General features: G+C 35.4%; 2 protein-coding genes across 2 annotated transcripts; one reads left to right on the top strand and one right to left on the bottom strand.

Moving 5' to 3' along the window:
* The first annotated feature begins 4,660 nt into the window (after positions 1–4,660).
* LOC103323547 (putative receptor-like serine/threonine-protein kinase At5g57670) lies at positions 4,661–8,140 on the top strand. Its single transcript, XM_008225547.2, is given in 8 exon segments — positions 4,661–5,011; positions 5,112–5,147; positions 5,150–5,365; positions 5,498–5,655; positions 5,787–5,866; positions 5,964–6,099; positions 6,237–6,386; positions 7,658–8,140. Coding segments are annotated over 8 exon segments (1,155 nt in total). The 5' UTR covers positions 4,661–4,803; the 3' UTR covers positions 7,829–8,140.
* A 3,332-nt stretch (positions 8,141–11,472) lies between these two features.
* Positions 11,473–19,750, bottom strand: LOC103323546 (Transducin/WD40 repeat-like superfamily protein). The gene is made up of 16 exons (XM_008225546.2): positions 19,467–19,750; positions 19,203–19,376; positions 18,911–19,096; positions 18,274–18,682; positions 18,003–18,121; positions 17,836–17,913; positions 16,977–17,117; positions 16,334–16,378; positions 16,058–16,224; positions 15,771–15,849; positions 15,605–15,690; positions 14,807–14,936; positions 14,248–14,380; positions 13,832–13,998; positions 12,976–13,174; positions 11,473–12,125 (listed from the first exon to the last, which is right to left on the bottom strand). The coding sequence occupies exons 1-16, from the start codon at positions 19,584–19,586 to the stop codon at positions 11,920–11,922; spliced, it is 2,439 nt and encodes an 812-aa protein (XP_008223768.2). The 5' UTR covers positions 19,587–19,750; the 3' UTR covers positions 11,473–11,919.
* Between the last annotated feature and the right edge of the window lie 1,493 nt (positions 19,751–21,243).

Genomic DNA, 21,243 nt, shown 5'->3' with positions numbered 1-21,243 from the left:
GGAGCCTTGCCTTACCGTCCAATCCAAGGCTTGCATTGTGTTGAAACAAAGCATAGCATAGCACGACTTTGCGTTGAAGAAAGAAGCCCAACCCAAGCCTTGCTTTGATATTGATGGGAGCTTCTACAATGAGGAGTTAAAGTGAGGAAGTTATTTGAGGAGACCGATCCGACCGTTAAAACATTTAAAATATTTAAGTCCCATGATTTCTTTACATTTGTTGATGGTGAGATTTGACTTCCTCAAATAACCTCCTCACTTTAAGCTCTCATTATAGCCTTTCCGGATATTGATAACTATAATGATGAGAGCCTATGAGAGTGAGTGAGTCAAGCCTTAAGCCCGGTTTGGTTCGGAAAAAAATTTGATAGAAAATAATTTCTCATGTCTTTTCTAATGGATGAGAGATTAAAGATTATTTTCCCATGTTTGGTAATGTTGGGAAAGTAATAAGGAAATACCACTTTATTTCCTTCACCTATTTGGTTTGCATAGAAATATAAAACAAAGTTTGTTTAATTTTTCAATTATACCCATATGAAAATAAATAAATAAAAGAATGCATTTAATGTTATATTGTAATTCTAAATTGTTAATGAGAACAAAATGGTCATGAAAAATGTGAATTTAATATTGGCTTATTTTCCCAAACTTTTCTACGATGAGGGAAAACAAAACCCAAGGAGGGAGGAGGGCTTCATTTTCCCCCATATTTTCTCATGTGCTAGGCAACCATTTCTCGGACTTACCAAATATGAGAAAGTAATTGATTTCCCATCCCCAAGCGTCCTTTCCCATGAATCAAACGGGGCTTAAGGTTTGTTTTTGAAATCTTCAACAACCACTTCGTTTCTTTCTTCTTTTTTCCTTTTTATTATTTAAAATATGTTTTTTTTAAAAGAAAAAATTGGCTATCTCTATATTCATATGATCAATAGCAAACTTGAGAAGAAAGAGGTTGTGCAGTGCATGACTCGATGTATGATCATGATTTGTTTGTTTAATCGATAATTTGATATGTATTTTGATTAGATTAATTGATATTAATTTTTGTTAGATTAATTGATGATTTGATATGAATTTTAGTCACGGACCAAAGACCCCACTCATGTGGTTGTCTAATTTTTTTTAAAAACCTTCTAGCCTTTTGAATATTGTCTCTCTCTTAAAAAAATTCATGAATCCATCACTAGTTGCATGTTACCAACTTGATGCATAAAATGTCATTTTTTTCTGCCAGATTTTGATGACTTTTTGGGATCCTTAGAAAGATCCCACCGCTCCCCAACAGTTTCATTTCAGATTCTCTTCTCTCGTTTAAAAAACGAACAATGTGAGTAAAGTAATGATTCTGTTTTTAATCCCACCCACACCACACACAGACACCAAAACTTTATTTACCGCAACTCGTGAAGACCAGTAAAGCATCACTTTCTTTATTTATTACAGAACGGCCCCTGCAGGGATAATTTGGTGGAAAAAGGTACCAACATTTTTATAGTTCTTGGTTGGCGGGAAAACATCCCTATCTGAATGAAGGGTGATTATATACTGCACGAGCTGTCGCACGGGTGACGTGCCGTTCCACTTGAGAACTTCTCTTAATAGATTGCAATGTAACTTCTTTTTTCCGCCTCCTCTCTTGACCAATTAACCACAAAAAAAAAAAAATTGCGTTTGTAATTTTTTTTTTTTTCAATATCGACAAATGTCTTAAATTCAAATATCACTCTCCATTAATATTAATAAAAAAAAATTATTGAAGCTTGGGGCTATACAGATACAGTCAAAATATAGAGTAACCGGGTAGACTTTCCCCACCTATGATCCCCTTGGGGCTTGGGGTTAAAACCTAGAGTTTCCCAACAAATTTTGACCAAACAATTTATTATAATTTTGAAAACTGGCATTAGCTTTCTTTAACAGCAAGCAACCTTCCTCATTTCCTTTTTCTTGGACTTTAGTTCATTTCATATTAATTTATTTTTTATATAAAATATTATTAGTCATTATATCAGCAGCATGTTTTAAATCCAAACTAGTTCAATAATATTATTATACCCTGATGTATTTTTTCCTTCCGTTTCCTAGTGCACATCCTTTTCTTTAATAACAAGCGGGGGCGATTTAATTCATCGTTATTCAAAGACATCTTGTTTCACGCCATGAACATATAAACAAATCCACATATATATTCAAGATTGACTCCTAATTAATTGAGTGACTATGTTCCATACCCTTTGTCCTGGGATGACATTTAATTTAATGGAGCCCTAATTCAATTTGGTCCTACTCGATGAGTCACTCTCCGTGCAATATAACAGAAGGCTACCTATTACTTGTAGCTTCCTAATCTATATGGTCCTAATCACTTTGTCAATTTTGTAACTGCTTTAAAGCTGTACGGTGGATGTATGTTATGTGATGCAGAGCTGGAGGAATTGTAATGAACAGTCAAATTTAGTAGACGTATGCGTAATCGACTGATGCTAACAAATTAATGGCTCGAACTGCTAGACAATCCTTTAAGACAAAGGTGCAGTCTGGTAGGGTAGGGGAAGAACAGTCGCTTTTGTATTTGATATATTGGACGTAGGTAAAGCTGTCTCAAAGTTTAAAGGGAAGTTAATGGAGATTAGGAAATAACTAGTTTAAAGAAGCTGGTGGCATGGGGTGGTTGGTCTTGTCACATTTCAACAAAACTTTTGTACATAACAATTATATGGATTAACATTATCATGTTCCAAATCCATTGGTGTCCAGTCACTTTCACTGATCAAGGTTTGATAAAGAATTTGAATTAGTGATTAATAATAGTTACTAAAACTACAAAATCAAAAACACATAAGATATTGATTAGACTCTATATACATAAAATTATCCGTAAATCATACGTATCAGATAAACTTGAAGAATTTTGTTTTCGTGAGGATTTGAATTTAATCACGTCTTATATTCATCATTTTAACATTGAACCACTCTTTGTAAACAAGTTCATTTGACTTGTTTTGCTTCTTTGCAGGTTTTTTGTGTTTCCAATATTAGGAAGAAAAGTACCATTAAACTAAAAGTTAATTGAAATACCAAGAGAAAAAAAACTTGTGTAGCATGAGAAATAGAAGCTATAGGTTTCTACTTTCATAATTGAGAAGTATTACTTTCCATGGCATATACTTGAGAATAACAAGCCGAAAGCATACAAATTCTTGTGCATCTATTAAAACATTTTTTTTTTTTAATGATTTCGCTATTTAATTCATTTTTTTTACTAATAATAATTAATTAATGCATTTACTAATACCCATGCATTTTGGCGTGTAATAACACTAAATAACAGAAATGATGATCTCTTAGCATCAATTATATATTACATTTTGAAACTTCTTCCGTCTTGACTAATATTTTGTTTGGTTAATCTTTGCACAAGGCCTAAAAATACTGCTTAATGATACTACGCCTGCAAGGTCCTAAATATTGTTCCAAAGGCCATTACAATTACGGAGAAATCTAACATCAACATTAAGACAATCTGGTACACATGCGCTTCCACTAACGATCAATTCAAATGATTCATTAAGTGAATTTTTATTTGAATGCATTAATTCATATTAAGCAATTGACTATAATATATATTACTGTGAAATAAATTACATGATAGACTAATAATTGGTAAAAGATTTCAGACATGAGAATTAATGGTTGTGAGAAAGGCCGGCCAGAAGCAAGTGGACAATCGACAAGGAGCTGGGTTCGAGCTAGCCATAGACCCATTCCCTTACCCCACCGGAGCGCAACCAAATGACCCATAGCCGCTCCCAATTGTCTTTAGTCTCATGCCACTTTGCTAAAGCTAAAGTCCAAAACTCTAATTAAATATTTATAATTTATACCCTTTTTATTCTGGCTTTTAACTTTTATTTTCAGTAAAAAAAAAAGTCTAAAACAAAGCATAAACGGCTATAAGGCACAGCTCATGCAATATTTTGAAGGGAATTGAGGCTCCACTTTAAAATTAGTTGGTAATGAGTGAGTAGTTTAATTGTTTATAAGCAATTATTAGGTTTCTCAACTGTCTAATACGAGACATTTATTCACATTCTCACATCTCACACACCCCCGAACGTATGACAAATTTTCAAGTCTAACACATGAGCAACACATATTGAGTGACATAGAGCATGTGTATCTCTTAAGCTTCACATGTGGGAAAACCTGCTCTGATACTACGAAAGAAGTTGAGGTTTCACCTCAAGACCAATTGGCAATGAAAGAAATAATCCAACTCTTTATAAGTCCTTGCTAGGTGAACTTTCCAATGTGAGACGTTTCTTCACACATTTGTTATGTATTGTTTAGCTTAGAGAAACCCCTTTTACCCGCATTAACAAGTTAAAAAATCAAATTAGTGGTAGAATGAAGACGCATGTTATCCTTTAATTAAAAAATTTTGTGTGCTAAACATTTGACATCAAGAGAATCCTACAAATTGTTTTCTTCATTTAACCCTTTGTCGCCCTTCTATAAGAGTAATTATCCCATGCATGGATTAACCATCATTCTTCCCAACCAAGTCCCACAACCCCCACACCCACAAAAACAGGACAAAGCACTGCCTTTGAAGTGTGAACCAATATAAAGAAACAGACATCCCTCCCTGCCTCTTAAATTGAGAGAGAAAGATAAGAGACTTTGGCTCCCTTTGCGTTTGTTTCAGTTCAGCTGCTGGAGATTTGTTTCTGTGTTGAGCAACTTTGCTTGCTCTGCATATGAAACAGGGCTTTCCCTGTTGAAAAGTTTATAGCAATGAAATACATTAGGACCAACAGCTTGAAACGGCTATTCTCACTCAAATGGAGAAGTTTAGAAGAAGCCACAAGCCTAAATGGTTCTAAAGGGGAAGAAAACAATGGAAGCTTCAAGAATGTTGAAGAAGCTGAGCTTTCTCCCAAACCCACCTGGAAATGCTTTTCCTATGAAGAAATTTCTGATGCCACCAATGGTTTCAGCTCAGGTTTGTTTGCTTCCCAGATGAGTTTAGAAACTGTTAGATATTTTTTTGGGCTTTTCTTTGGGTGATAGAAATTGATATTTTGTGATGTGGGTTTTGTCAGAAAATTTGGTTGGAAAAGGAGGCTATGCAGAGGTGTACAGGGAATTCTAAAAGATGGTGAGGAAATTGCAGTAAAGAGGCTCACAAAAGCTGTCACTGATGAAAGGAAAGAGAAGGAGTTCTTGAATGAGATTGGGACCATTGGCCATGTGTGCCATCCAAATGTCTTGTCACTTGTGGGTTGTTGCATTGACAATGGGCTTTATCTCATCTTCCATTTCTCCTCTAAAGGCTCTGTTGCTTCTCTTCTCCATGGTAAACATGCAACAATGATTTCTGGAAAATACCCATCTTGTTTTACTTATTTGTTTGTTGGGTTGGTTTCTGGTTTGTTTTTCATTTTTGGAATAATTTTTCTTATGATGTTTCTTGAAATCCTTGTTGTAGATGAGGATTTACCACCCATGGATTGGAAAACAAGGTACAAGATATCTATTGGGACAGCTAGAGGCCTCCATTACTTGCACAAGGGCTGCCAGAGAAGGATAATTCACAGGGACATTAAGTCCACAAATATTTTATTGACTCCAGATTTTGAGCCACAGGTACTCATTTAGAATCATGGTTTCTTTCTTGTGCCTTTTCTTGATCAAGAACAATGTTGATGTGAAATTTTGTGAAGTGGGTTTCAAAATGCATACAATTTGATGTTGTTTTAATGTTTGAAATACCACAGATATCTGATTTTGGACTGGCAAAATGGCTTCCATCTCAATGGACTCATCATTCAATTGCTCCAATTGAAGGGACATTTGGGTACTCAAATCTTACAAGCTTTCATCAACAAAATCAATGATTTGAATCCATCAATGTCAAAATGATTGCTGATTTTATATATGTATATATTGTGCAGGCACTTAGCACCTGAGTACTATCTGCATGGAATTGTGGATGAAAAAACAGATGTGTTTGCTTTTGGGGTTATTTTACTAGAGCTCATTTCTGGCAGAAAACCAGTGGATGGCTCTCACCAAAGCTTACATAGCTGGGTAACAATAGCAACCTTCTACAAAGCTTATTATATTGATTCAGTCTATTTCAAGTCACCCCCATATGCCTCAAGGATTTTATTAATTATTATGCAATTTCTTATGGTTCTAATGAAGTTTAAATCTGACTTCAACAGGCAAAACCAATATTAAACCAAGGAGAAATTGAAAAGCTGGTAGATCCAAGGCTTAGAGGGGCCTATGATGTTACAGAGCTGAAAAGACTTGCCTTTGCAGGATCTCTCTGCATTAGAGCATCTCCAACATGGCGCCCTACCATGACCGAGGTAGCTATTAATTTTAATTATTAAATGCATGCTTTGCTTTACCTGAACAACAACATATTAGATATTAATAAAGCTTATCATACATTGACTAATTGAACAAACGCCAATGTCACACATTTGCAACTGTATAGGAAACTCATAATTAAAAGGCCACAAAACTTTCTAAATAAACTGCGTGTGACCTGAGAAATCAGATCTTCATAGATATCTGTGTTTCCATTGTCATATTGATGAATCCAAATTCCAATAGTAAAATTTGGTTGACTGGCCAACTAACACAGCTAATATGCATTAAAATCTAATGTCTTTATATATACAATGTACAGGAATTCTACTATTTGAATGTCACGGACGTTATGTACTTTTTACTATATTTTTTTGCTTCTCTTTATATTTATAATGACATTCGCACACAATAATAACGTGCAGACATTTAAATAAGAGAATAAATATATACTTATATTTATATAATTATATATACACACACCATCTTTAATAGTATCTTCTGGTTTCAAAAATGGTACGTGGTGGTTTGTCTGTAATGACTTTATGCATCAATTTTCACCAGTTAATACCAAAAAGATGAAACTTAGATTTAGTTTTTCTTTTTGGTAGTTGGTGGCAGGGCATTTGGGCTTTTTCACGCAATTCTGATTGCCCAACAAATGGTTCCATTCCACCTAACCTAAATATATATATATATATATATATATGCTAAATTGTAGAATATCTATAATAAGGGATTAATGCACCTGATTAAGAAAGATTAAAGCTATGATCACCAAAATGATTGTGAGAGTGGATCCTAATTTGACTAATTATTGTAAAACCATGTCAATTTCAGCAGTCATTTTCATTTGCATGTTGAATACAAAAAAACATATATATTCTGCACAAGGAAAAAGCACAACAATTTCTTCCTCATTCATAAATTAATGAATTAAACATGGCATCAAATCAATGTGGGGCTTAATTTAGTTGTGATAATTTCCATATATAGGAAATTTTAATTGGGTTCCTCTCCTAATAGCTTGAATATAAATGTAAAGTCCATTAGTAAATTTAGCAGCTGAATTTGCTGTCAACAAAGTAACAATCTTGTGACACAAGGAAGTGTGTGTCTCTGTCTACAAATGAATGTGTCTTCAACTTTAGGAGAAGAACTTGTATGTCATGGGAGTATTAGCTTCTCCTTCTCCTCTGCAATATATATATATATATATATACGTCAAATTGACATAAATAGTAACTTAATTTGCCACCATTTGCAGGTATTGGAGGTCATGGCATCAGAAGGGGACATAGATAAAGAGAGATGGAAGATGCCAGAGGAGGAAGAAGAGCAAGATGAGTTTTGGGGTTTTGAGGATCTAGAATATGAATGCAATAACAGTTCCTTCTCAATTTCTCCACATGGTTCCATTTCAACAGGAAGTTGTTGATTAAATTAGCATCGACGTGTACATATTGATTTACAGATGTTTGGTGTATATATAAAGCAAGCATGGAGACAGAGAGAGCTGCTGTTAGCAAGGCCACTTCACGTGATGAGATTGTTATAAAACTTGTAGTGATTTGACTCCACAGCGCTGGACATCACTTCCCAACACTTTTTTCATTTACCTTTTTTTCAAATATCTTTCATGCTTTTGCTAGATTGAGAAAATTGAGACTGAAAAAGGGACTGATATGGTGGGATATGTTTAATTTTATGCATTTCAGTCACCATTAATTTTGATTTTTTTATTACTAAATTTTTGGTTTTGGTGTTTTTTTATTCATTTAAATACAAGCGATAATCTAAAGCAGAAGAACATAAAAGGGTTTTCTCACATACACTATCAACGTATCGTAAAGATTTGAACTTGAGACCACTAACCTGCAAATCTACTAGGTTAGACCTCATTGAAGTGTTGGTGATATTTTAAATATAAATGAAAGCTGCCGACTTGGGAGAAGTAACATGCAAGACAAACAATGACATTTGACATGCATAAAGAAATCAGGCAAGGACACATATCATGCATGAATTGTCATATAATACAGAAAAACAACTCATTATATGATAAGGTAAAAATAATAACTTGGGATAAGATGTACGTATGTCATAATAGTTTTAGGTAGTGGGATATAAATATCAGAAATTGCTCTAACATGAAAAAGGGTTCTTACATCATCCCACATGTTGTACTTTTATTTTTATTTATTATTTCTTTTTATGAAGAACGTGTTGTACTTCAAGTGGATATTATTGGCCTACAAAAACAGGCGAGAAGGCTGAGATTAGTAAATACTTTAAAATTCACAACTATACTAATTACTAATAGTTGACAAGTATTAAAAAAAGAGTGAAACGACATTATTTTAGTGTAATTTTCAACATAGAATGAACCGGTTATTATATACTAATCTACAATATTTGATACATTGCTGATATTTCGTCGGCATCGTTTTGATATTTAGTAATAATCTGTATAATACAACAAGAGTGAGACAAGGAGTGCTTTCATGAGAGCAGCTGGCAAAGAGTAAGTCTTCCTTATTGTCATATAATATAGAGAATATTATTGAGGGCTGAAATGATCGTAAGTATTTAAGAAACACAAGGAATTATAATTTCCGTTGTATTTTTTCCCTGGTTTTTTGTGATTATTGAGTAATGATTTATATTGGACAATTAATCTACTTGCTGTCATGACAGAAGGCATGTATGGTTCGAGCCCTACCCAAAAGATCCAGTAAAGCTGTCACTGATGGAACCCAAGGCAAACTTTTTTTTTTTTTTACTCATAATTTTGTATGCCAGCAACTCATCTTTTAAATAATTGTGTTGCTACATTATTTTCATGCAGCTCCATTGCCTACGTCAATCATTGAATGACACTTTCTAATGATTAAAATTAATTGATGCTTGATTAGTTTTGGGCACACTCATTTTCTCATGAAGTAAGTCTGGTCACATGATATAACTTGTTCCCATATTATAACACGTTTATAAATTATACTGTATGGCCGTACTTCAATACTATTCTATAATTTCTCGAGGCGATCTTGGAGTTGATCATTAAAAATGCTGAAAATAATAACAATAATAATTTTAAATTTAAGAATCGACTTTCAATTGCATTATTATATATATAGCCAAAAGTCTTCCTTTATTATTTCCTTTCATGTTTTGGATATGTATGTGTCAATGTAAGCTAATCATAGGCAACCAGGTGACAAAATATCCTACCAAAAATAGAATTGGATTAATATATTGAACAGGTGCCCAGGAGCAGTTATATCCATATATATTAGAAAAACATAGTGATTAGAGAGAGAGATAATGTATGTATATGCACTGGAATGAATTAATTTCAAAGGAATTTAAGAAAGCTAGCTATTTCGAAATAAATAACAAATAATAAAGTATGGCTTTACATGCAAACACAGTGGCAGTTGATATTAAAAAAAGAAAGGTGGCAGAAAATGGACGGTGCATGTATGCTCAGAATACCATTATTTTGAGGCCACATATCATGTGCAGTGTGTTAGGTGAACAGTAACCATCCACGGCCGCAGCCACACAGAGAGAGAGAGAGAGAGAGAGAGAGAGAGAGAGAGAATCTGTATCGGATTAGTGGGTTGAAGGGTTGATCATATAATATTTTTGTTTTATAAAAATGTTACTTGAAGTTGTGATTAGTGGGTTGAAAGTTGGTTAACTTAAAAAGACTTGGGGAATAATAGGGTGGTGCAACGACAATAACTATAATGCTCTAAAACAGGGGTGCCCTGGAGCTTTTAGGAGAAAACTATGGCGTACAAATTTAGAGTTGTTGATCAGTGCCCTAATTTAATTAAACTATTATTGGAGAGAGTTTTGGTGGCTTGACAAAGCTTGCTAATGACGTTTTTTTTATAAATAATACGTATTATTATTATATTAGTTAATATCCACTCTTATTAGCCTTATTATTTGTTTTTTTGTTTTTTTTTGAGAGCATATTAGCTTAGTTATAGTTTAACAAACTTAAACGGGTTCACCAGACTGTCTTAGTTTTGATCTTAGATCGCTCCGTTATTATAATGGCCATTTGTGGCTAGTTTGGATTGGTTCTTTGTGGCTAGTGACTTATTTGGCTGAATTATGAATGCAATCCTAGAATTCCTCAACAACAAAAAAAGTTTCAATAAGGAGCCTATAGATAAGAGAAAGGGCTTGCTTGCTATCCAATATGTTCATTACCAACTTTCTATGTACATTGTATTTGACTGACTAAATAGATTTATGGGAGCTATAGTATTGCATATATTCTCCTATGTAATATTTTATTTTGGTGGTGACTGACTAATATTCTCTTATTAGACTATTTACCAGATAAATGTTGATAAACTGTATATCTAAACGTTCAGAAATCAACGTAATGATGATATAAATAACTTAATTTTATCAAGATAACGTTTCTCCTTGTATGAATTTTCACGTATGCATGAAGTTATCTGTAGGATTATGTATCTATCTACAAAATAAACAATGTTTTAAAGTAGATCAGTGTGGAGGCATATAGCACTCTACGATTTTAAAACTACTAGTGAGAAACCACTATTAGAATTTGGACATTGGTCTCAAATGCAACAAAAAGCACTGTTTTGGTTCATATACCACATGCGCAACGTCTGTAATCAAAGCTATAGGGGGTTACAGACGTTGCCATTGCCCTTGTTTTTCAACAGCATTCTGCTATGTGCATTCATATGATTTTATGCGTGGATCATAATGCATAAACAATGGAGAGTGATTAACTAGTACCGGGTACCAATGTACAGTATTCTACGGATATTTTATCGACGTTTCCACATAACTATCAAGTACGAACAAAATATCGAATAAAAATCGACCATGTACCAAGCACTGTGTAGCAGCATCCGGTTTCAAACAATCTTTTCCCAAACAATGAATTGTGACTTCTTGCTTCCAGTCTACTAGAATAGATCCAACTTTCTACGGGCCAACCATGCTACATGAGAGATGCTAATTATGGTATAAAACACCAACTTAGCAAATTGACTTCAAAATACAATGAAGCTAGCCTTAGTATGATTCAGATAAAGGTTCAAAGTACTGTTCAATAAAGCACACAAAAGAATTTAAGATACAAACTCATCAAAATTTACAAAATTTTCTGTAGAAATATAGGACTACAAAATTGTGCTGTAATCGTCCACTTTAAATTACAAAATTTCTAAAGACAACGGAAATTCAATTGGATGTGAATTCCGTGCTTCTCATACGGCCTTGTACTTCGGTCAACGATTCAAAATAACTCAAAATCATAACCCTGGCCGAGGCTTCTAAATTTGCAAGTTCTAAGTTCCTTAGATTTGACTTGGTGTTAGCATCATTTATATCGCATTCAGTTTTGCCTTCTGCCCCAAAGCCACCAAATCTATGTCACACCCCAGCATTATCTTTGTTGAACAACCAGGCATCTAAACCTTCTTCACACTTTCGCCTGATCTAGATTGCCAGTCGAGGGCAACAAACAGGTTATTCTACGGTGGCAGTCCTCTTTTCTAGCAGTGATTCCATAAATTCTGAACACAGTTTGGTGAGGGGCGGAAGATTATGTGATGACCCACTAAATAGGGTCTCCCAAGGCCTCTGTGATGGGGCAGATGGGGCCAAGAAGGCCTGATCTCTCTTTAAATCAAACTGCGGTAGCTCCCCATAGATAGATGCATATCCAAATTTCCCTGTTAAATGAAAAATTAAATTAGCATCAAAATAAAACACTGTAATATGGGTACACACATGTACAAACTCAAATATCATTCATCATTATGAGGTCCTCGAACACAACAGCTGCATTAGTTATAACTTCTTCAACTGGCTTAATTTCCCAAGCAACTCAAATTATGGTGCTAATTCTTCAGTTGGAAAGCATATATAGTATGCATGTAGTTCAACTGACATAAGACAGACCACTAAACCAATTCCTGTCGCAAAAGCTTACGTATCGGCATATAATCAACTTTTTCTAACCTTTTCCCTTGAATATTTATGATACATATGTTAACGTATGTATGTATGCAAACTAACGTATGTATGTATGCAAACTCTATCTGTACATGGGGACAAAAAGTTAACTCATGAATATACAGTAACTTTTCATTCCAAACTGAGCTTGAAACTCATGGCGACTATAGGCATCTCACTTCCAACTAGAAAGTCTCCTTGAATATTTAGACCTAAGTCAATACAACATACACATTCATATTCTTCTTGAACACAAGTAGTATACGCCCTTTTTTTTTTTTTTTTTTGATAATGCACCACACAACAAAAGATCTAATTCAAGTCTCATTTTTAATCTGACAAATTATATATGCTATGCTATGTTAAATGGCACAGGACAAAATACAGTGATATGAAAAATTTACAAAAAGTTGGATACAGAATCATCAATAAAATAACATATACTATATTCGATGCATGTTAAAAAAAAAAAACAATTATAAATCGATTCCTTGTTCAAGCGTCATGTTCATCTTTAATCAATCACACACAAAAATAACACAAAACTAATGCACAGTGAAGCTCTACCTGTTTCATCAAGGGCAACATGACTCTCCCGCTTGGTTAGACTAAGTTCATTTGTTTCATTGCCATATGGGTCAAAGATGATGTACTCATGGTCACCATTCATGTACACAAGTAAAGTTTGTGGTGGTTTCCCATCTAAAATATTATATTGGAAGGAATGCTGGTTCCCGTTCAGAAAAGCAAGACCCCCACCCTTAGCCTGAGATATAAGCACAGAGGATTAGAATACAATTCATTCTTTTCTAATACCATGAAGTGCAATTACAACACAGAAAAGCATCACGAATTCATGCCTGTAGAGTTCGGATTAAAGAAAATAATTGTGTAGATTTGTGTCCCTTGAAAGAGTTGGACCTTTCAAACAAAGTGACAGGAGAAAATGCAACCACACTTTTTATCAGAGAGGAACCATCCTCCTGCCTAAAATAAATTAATAAACCAATAAATAAGGCACACAAATGTGCACAGACCAGAAATCAAGCAGTTGAGTTATTTTCTCTTGAATTCTAGGTTTTTCCTGGTTTTGGTTTTCCTCTCTTAGGTTTTTTCTTTCTCTTGGGTGGGGATTTATGGATTCATGCATCTGAAAACACATTTCAACATGCATGTCCATATCCATAACAGCCTCAGATTCTGTATGACACTGCTGTGGGGCCCAAATTATAGATTTATATCTTTGTTCATAGAAAAACAAATAAATCAGTTAAGTCTTAATGTTAATGAAGGTTAAAGGCAAAATAACACTGCATCATTTCTTATATTTTTTGTTAAATGGATTCTAAGTGTAAAAAGAAAATGGGGAAGCATATACCAGAATGGCTCTCAACAAAAGGCAGAGATTTTAAGCACAGCATACCTTTCTTACAGACCACATGGCCAATGGAACAGGATCTGTCGCATTGAATAATAAGATTACCCCATCTTTTCCTAAGAGAGAAGGTTCATTAGAGCCCATACAAGCAGATGATTTGGGAAGAAGGGCAAGAACTGCAAACGATGATGAATCTGGCGCACAGGTAACATCTGAAAAATGCACAAATAGCAGAATTTCAAATCAAAGTAGGATGCCAGTGACATGACTGTCATGATCAGTAAATAAAGGAACACTCAATTCAATGCTAGTGGAATAAAGAATGGGACACAATGTTGTCAGCGTCATTCTGAGCTCTTTGGGAGTTATAAACATAAGCCTAGCTGGTTGAACCATTATAAAGTTCATGTGATTAGGAAAACCTCAAGGAAAAGAAATAAAAACACACGAGAGATGCAAACCTTCTATGTGAAGCTTGTACGACCAAGATTCAGATAGTTTTGACATGCTCCACACCGATAGCTGTGGTTTTGAACCTTGGGAGACAGACACGAGATACTCTGATTTCCCAGCAAAAGACAGGGTCACAATTGGCTGAAAAAAATGAAAACAGCAACATGAGAGGGTGAGAGAAGCAATTCATGAATACTGAATGCAGTCCGCTGAATGGTTTTTCTATATCTTCTAGCAACATTGTAGCTTGAACCAGCACAAAGCATAAACATGATGTGGTAAACATGATAACAAATAGCATATTCTAAAGATACTCCCCATTACAGGCCTTTTAAGACCACCCTTACAAAAATTTACTAAATAAATAAAGACAACCATGCTCAAATTGGAGCAGTAGGGAGGTCTGAAATTCTTCCATAAATGAAAGATCAAGTCCCAAATGAAAAGATTGGAAATAGACAGGCCATGACTGGTACTTTTTCATGCACTAATAAAATGATTCACACAAAATAATATATGTTTCTGAAAAAGAATAATCCAAAGACAATTGGGATCTGAAAAATTCACCATCTGTGCCTCTCCAATCACAGCCACAAGTGCATTGTTGTTAGGGTCCCATAGTGTAATTACAGTTTCGGCTGCAACAGCCAGAACAGAACCGTCAGCAGAAAATGCAGTAGCTGTCATTGGCTTCTTCCTGCAAGGGAAATCATTGTTCATAATACTGAGAGTTTTCAAATAAGTTCATGTGTGATGAAGACAACCAAGAACCAAGAGTTTTGAATAGGAGGTTATTATATATGTGCCGAAAACATCTGATCTGTACATTATTCTATTTTATTTTACCACTGTATTATATCCTCAGCCATTTTTTTGCATTAAGTATATCCACACATGAGGTGTCAACTTTTTTTCTAAAAAGAAACAAAATTTCGTTGAAGGAAAATGAAACAGTTTAAAACAGATGACAAGGTGTACACTGGTCTATAAGACCTGAATCCTGGCAAGTAATCTCTAAGAAATAAAAAGACACAAAGAACAGGACTCTAATACACCTACAGCATCAAAAGCTTTATTGAACAAAGGCCCAAGACCAAGAAATCCACACCACAAAATTCACATAGCTTCTATGACTAACCAATATTCAGTTACAACATCAACATTGAGATCTGAGCAACAGCCAAAATAAATTTTGTTCATTAAACACATAATAGAATTTTAATAATTCATTCATAACTTTAGACTATTCATGAATTAATCATGTCTTCATAGTTAGTAAATTTTAAAAAAAAAACGAGTAAATGTAGGATATTCAGACTGCCTCGACAAGAAAGTTTTGTCTTCCAAGATAAAGGGGGGACATACTTGTATGAACCTACAGCGTGACACATCCAACCAGAATGTTGCAGTGCCTCATGTTTCTGCTGAATCTCATCACTGCAAACCCAAATCTGAAACCGTGCAATATATTTGTAAATTTCAAAAAGAAACAGAATCCTCAACAATAAATATACAAATCATTCAAAATTACCTTGAAATCCCCACCATAAGATGAACTGACAACCATATGACGGGTAGGATGGAAAGCCAGAGAAGAAATTCCAGCATCCCTATACAATAAATGAATATTCAGCTTCACAACTTTGTAGCATATAAGAGATTGTAAATTAAGAAGATACAAATTTTCCTTGTGCTTAATAAGTTTAGTAGGAATTGACAGTCTATCATAAGCAGGGCACTCAGTGAATATCACAACTGAAGAAAAATATCAAATTCTGCCAACTACACTTTTCTAGGTAGAATCAGTCAAGTCCAAACCTGTGAGGTTCATAAACAATGGTGGACATGGTGAAATTTTTGTCCTGTGATCCTGATGCCCAAAACTTAAGACAAACAAGACCACCTAATCCCTCCTCAGGCAGCTTAACTTCAACAGTGCTCATTATAGAGCCATCTCCAGATAGAGACACCAAAGTCACTATTACCTGTGACCACAATATCCCAAGATATCGTCAAATTAGTGATGAGATGTTTTAGTAGAATGTAATAAATGAGATGGTGCTCTCAAGCTATAAAGTAAAATGAGCAACTTACTCTGATTTCATCACCTGGTTGATGGTTTCTCTCACAGACTTGAACCTGCGAAATGCCCAATCCAAAATAACTTAAGTCACATATAATCACTTATAAACAACAGAGCAATCTCTCTCTCTCTCTCTCTCTCTCTCTCTCTCTCTCTCTCTCTCTCTGTATATACACATACATATACTTTATGTATGGGAATAAATTTGATGCACATGAAAAGGAGAAGGAGCAAGTACATGATGCATCCAACTGGAAGATCCTCTAGTGGCCCAAAACTAACAACAACAAAGCAATATCAACCTTTTTAATTTACAAGACTAAAACAACACAGACTCACCAAAAGTATATTTATTCAATTGAGAAAATATATTATGTCGATAAATATTTCAATTTAAAACCATTTTTCTCTTCCCAACATGTACATACAACCACAACCACAACCACAAACATATTTATCAACACAATAATTTCACATAGCTAGCAGCTTTGGCTAGTACTTGCACCTAGGAATTTATGTTGTGGGTATTTATTTACCAATCAACAAACTCCCTTACAAGGACAATTAAAAAACCCAGAAAGCAATAAAAAGTTCTCTGTAGCAAATTCAACAATTATCCATTGAAACATCAAATAAACAACAAAACATCTTCACCTCAGAAACTTCACGGTCATCAAATAAGCTGTAGAATTGGATTCGATAATTCTCTGTACGCAAGGCAACCAACCCAGCAGTGTGATCAAAGGCAAACCTGTTGCATATTCCTTCATATATCTCTGGAACTGAATAAGGAAGCTGAAAAGTAAACAGTTCTAATTAGAAGCTTTGACATTAGTTTATTTCTCACATAAATATGCTGGAACTAACTTCACAGGCAGATTCACAAAAGGTGAATGAATCCATCAAAACATCAGCAGCCATCCTGGCACATGCACACATTAGCATTCAACCCGAATGCAGGGTTAGAGATTTAAGGCTCATCTTAAGGCAAGGCAGTTATAGAATGTCTCAGCCCACTATTATTAAAAATTTCATCACGCACATAAATCCTGGTATATCCCTGAAAACATACAGCAGCAATGCTGGTAAATTCATACGAAATGTAGCTTAAGCACCAGCTCATTTAATCTCACATATGCACACATTAACATTCAAGCTGGAAGGCGAAGCCGTTCTAGAATGTCTCCATCCTATATTAAGTAGAAATTTCATCCTCCATATACATCCCAGTCAAGGTATGGTGCAGACTTTTTGATGTCCTTTTTATCACACTTGCCTCACAAACAAAGGACCAGTTGACTCTAGCCTGCTCATCAATATACACCATACCTGTAGCCAGGTCCTAATGATGTGCACTGTCAACAGTGTACCCTACTAATCTGTGTTTCTTACGAAAACATAATGTTTTTACTAATAACTGCTACCTCAATCTACTAAACGTTTATAATAAGTCAATAACACACAATAGAATGGCCTTGAGAGACACAAACCAGAATTTCCAATTGAAACAAACCTTGATCCCTGAAATAGACTTCACGATTTCCATTAAGGGCATTTTTAGTATATGAATTTGATTATCTGCACAAGATATCTAAAAACCATATATCAGTGAAACCAGTAGAATTCATTAGTTCCTCACCACAGAGAATGCACAAATATGTTAATTGAAAATCTTCTTACAGAAGAAAGTGAAGGATCTGGAGAATCAGTCAAATATAGAAGCGGAGATCCAATTCTGGGCAAGAATTTCTTTTTCCCTGTGTCTAGCTGCCAGACCACAAGAACTCCTTCCACTCCCCCTGGATACCACAGAAGTGTCAATATATATGACACTTACAAATTAAGAAATTCAGACAAAGAAATGGGGGGCAGGGAGGGAGAGATATGATGAGGAAAGGGAAAGACATATTCCAGGTCCATTTTCACCTGCACTTGCTCAAAATCCACATACCTGAATATAAATAGGCTCCGTCAGAAGAAAAAGAAAGGACACTTATTCCAGCAGGATGCCAATGCCATGTGGTGCAAGAATCAGCATCATCATCTCCCCTAACTCCAGGTCTTTCTTCCTCATTATTCATTGATGTTCCATTTTCTAGTTTGCCACCATCAGAAAACGTACGATTACCAAACCCTCTCCAGGTTAGAATTCTCCCACTTACATCACCTGCGGCAACAATTGTCTTGGTCGGATGAAATGCAAGAACCGTCAAGTTTCTTGTATGATGCAATGTAATCTTCTTAGAGACTAAGAGTTTAGAATCTATAGCAGGGACCCTCCATATATGACTCTTCCGCTTGTTCCGGATGCCAAAGAATTTTCCCGAGGGACTGACAGTTATAACCTCTGGTTCTTGAGTCTACCAAATTGAGTAATAATATCAATATCAAATAGGGTATAAATACATCAGCAGACAACATATAACAATACATGATAACAGATAGCTATCAACCAATACGAAAAAGGACTAAACACATAAAGTCATAGAGCTTTGTAATAAATAATATCATTGCACTTCCTTTTTGTTTCCTTCATATACGCAATAGAAAAAACCTAAAAGCAAATAATTTGTAGTAGATTTTTGCACCTCTGCGAAAACACCGCCACCCAAACGAGATTCAGTCAAATCACACTTCCGAATCTGCCCACGCAAAGCCTTCGGTGCATTTGCTTGCACTTGGGTATTCTCAACAGACAAGTAAGCAAAAACATGAACCGGCAACGCACTTTCTTGCATTCCTTTCTCCGGTTGGCCCAAAAAGGACGGAATAACCTGAAAATCAAAACCAAACAACGCTACCCATGAACATTCTCTCGGTTCCCAAACAGAAAATAAAAGAATAACAATAAATAAAAAAGCAACCAATCTAAATAAATACCATAGAGAAAATGGGCATTTTAATATCAATGGTCTTCATCAACTCAGCGACTGCAAAGTCCCAATAGCGAAGGGTGCCGTCGAGGGAGGCAGTCCAGCAAAAGCTCAGAGCTTTGTTTCCGGGAACTACTATGACGGAGGTGACCAAGGCATTGTGAGCCTCCAAGGACGCTATCTAAATTAAACAAATAAAACCAAATATTATCATAAGAGGGAGGGTATGGGAGCGTAAATTGAGGAGGAAGAGGAAGGTAGAACTGGAAACCTGTAAACCGGTGGAGGTGCTAAAGATGGAGACGACGGGGCCTGTGCAGACGAGGAGGCGCTTGGCGTCGGTGGAGAAGGCCGGAGGTGCTGACACGTAACTCTTGCCGCCAGCAATCATCTCTCTGTCTCTCTGTCTCTCTGTGCAACTGTTTGAGTTTGAGAATTCAGAGAGTTGAGCAGCCTCCCTCTTAGTGTTTTGGAGGGTTTTTGTTTTAGGGGTTTAAGACTTTGGCTACCGAGAGTTCTTCTACATTTTTTAACGAAGAAGCCGTCGAGGGTCCCTTCAAGCTTTCTTTTTTTTATTTTTTTTATTTTTTCTTACTTTAGGGCCCACGCTAAGGCCCAATTAACCACATAAGAGTGGGTTTCGCCCGATCACAATACTTTGAGAAATTTTCACCAAGCAGTTTTTACTCTTCCCATCAAAGAAAGAAAAATCAATGGAAGCTCACCCGTTCCCTAAATTTATTGGCCCGATCACAATACTTTGAGAAATGTTCACCAAGCAGTTTTCACTCTTCCCATCAAAGAAAGAAAAATCAATGGAAGCTTGCCCGTTCCCTAAATTTATTGGCTTTGTGATATAATTAAAGGTTAGTGGGTCTTAAGTTCGAAGACTGGCACCGATCGGATCAACGTATTACCAGAAAAATCAATGTCGGGAAACACAAATGGGGAAATCATGAGAGCTAGGAAAATGGTCCATTAGGGGCAATTGCCCCTACTAGCTATTGGTGATTTATAGTTGGTGAAAATACCTGCAGGATGACTCAAAATGCCTAGAGGAGGGTGAATAGGCCAATTTAAGATTCTAATCAAATAAATAAAAATAAACTTCGGTAGCAGGATTGATATGGCTTATCAATCCTGTAGCGTCTTCTGGGCATAAAATAAAAGAACACAGAGAATTATTTTACGTGGTAAAACCCCACCTCTGGGAAAATCCACGGGACTCCTCGATCCAACACAAATCCACTATAGAGCGATGATTACAAGAAGTACTCACACACTTATCCTAGACACATTCTAGATAATGTTTACCGACTTCTTCGTAACTCAACTTCCGTCACGGATGATCTTCGACACTCCTTATGTTGAACGCAACACCTGGCCACGATTGCTTCAAGCTCACCGGAGGAAAACCGCCTACGGTCTTGGTGCCCTCAACCGTATGAGTCACCGACATGCATATGAATGCAATATGAATGATTAAAGTGTTTGATAAATCACCAAGTAAACATTGAACACTTGATGATTTATCTCAAATATCGCACAGCAGCTTTTCTTAGAATTCTATATGCTGAAAACAAATATCTCAAAAAGCTCTCAAATAAAAGAATGGCACATAATCTTTTATACAAGACTTGTTCTCTCTCATGGGAGAAACCCAATAGGTCACGAATCATCAACTTCCTATTGCACCACAACCTATCATCAATAGGAGATTTGATTCACCTTGGACTCAAAGTAATGACGCCTCTCTTTAAACCAAATTGACTAAGAGGTAAGCAACAAGCAAAGTCACAATAGGAAAAGATAATATTTTAACTTCAATTAAAATAGAGTTGAACTAGGAAAGTAATCTCAAGAGATAAAATCTAATCCTATTAAAAATAAGATTAAGATAAAAATACTTTGAGTGAAAAAAAAAACTCCAACTAGGAATCCTATAATGAATGCATGATTATGTCATGATTTACCTGAAGTCAAGTTTCTCATATCGGTCAAGTCATGCCTCGGATGTATGGGGTTGAATGAGTTGTGCCAAAACATCC

The sequence above is a fragment of the Prunus mume genome, linkage group LG2 (assembly GCF_029339155.1).
Source record: "Prunus mume cultivar Tortuosa linkage group LG2, ASM2933915v1, whole genome shotgun sequence".
Classification (NCBI taxonomy): Eukaryota; Viridiplantae; Streptophyta; class Magnoliopsida; order Rosales; family Rosaceae; genus Prunus; species Prunus mume.
Note: the sequence above shows the minus strand (reverse complement) of the source record. Positions and strands in the feature narration are given on the sequence as shown.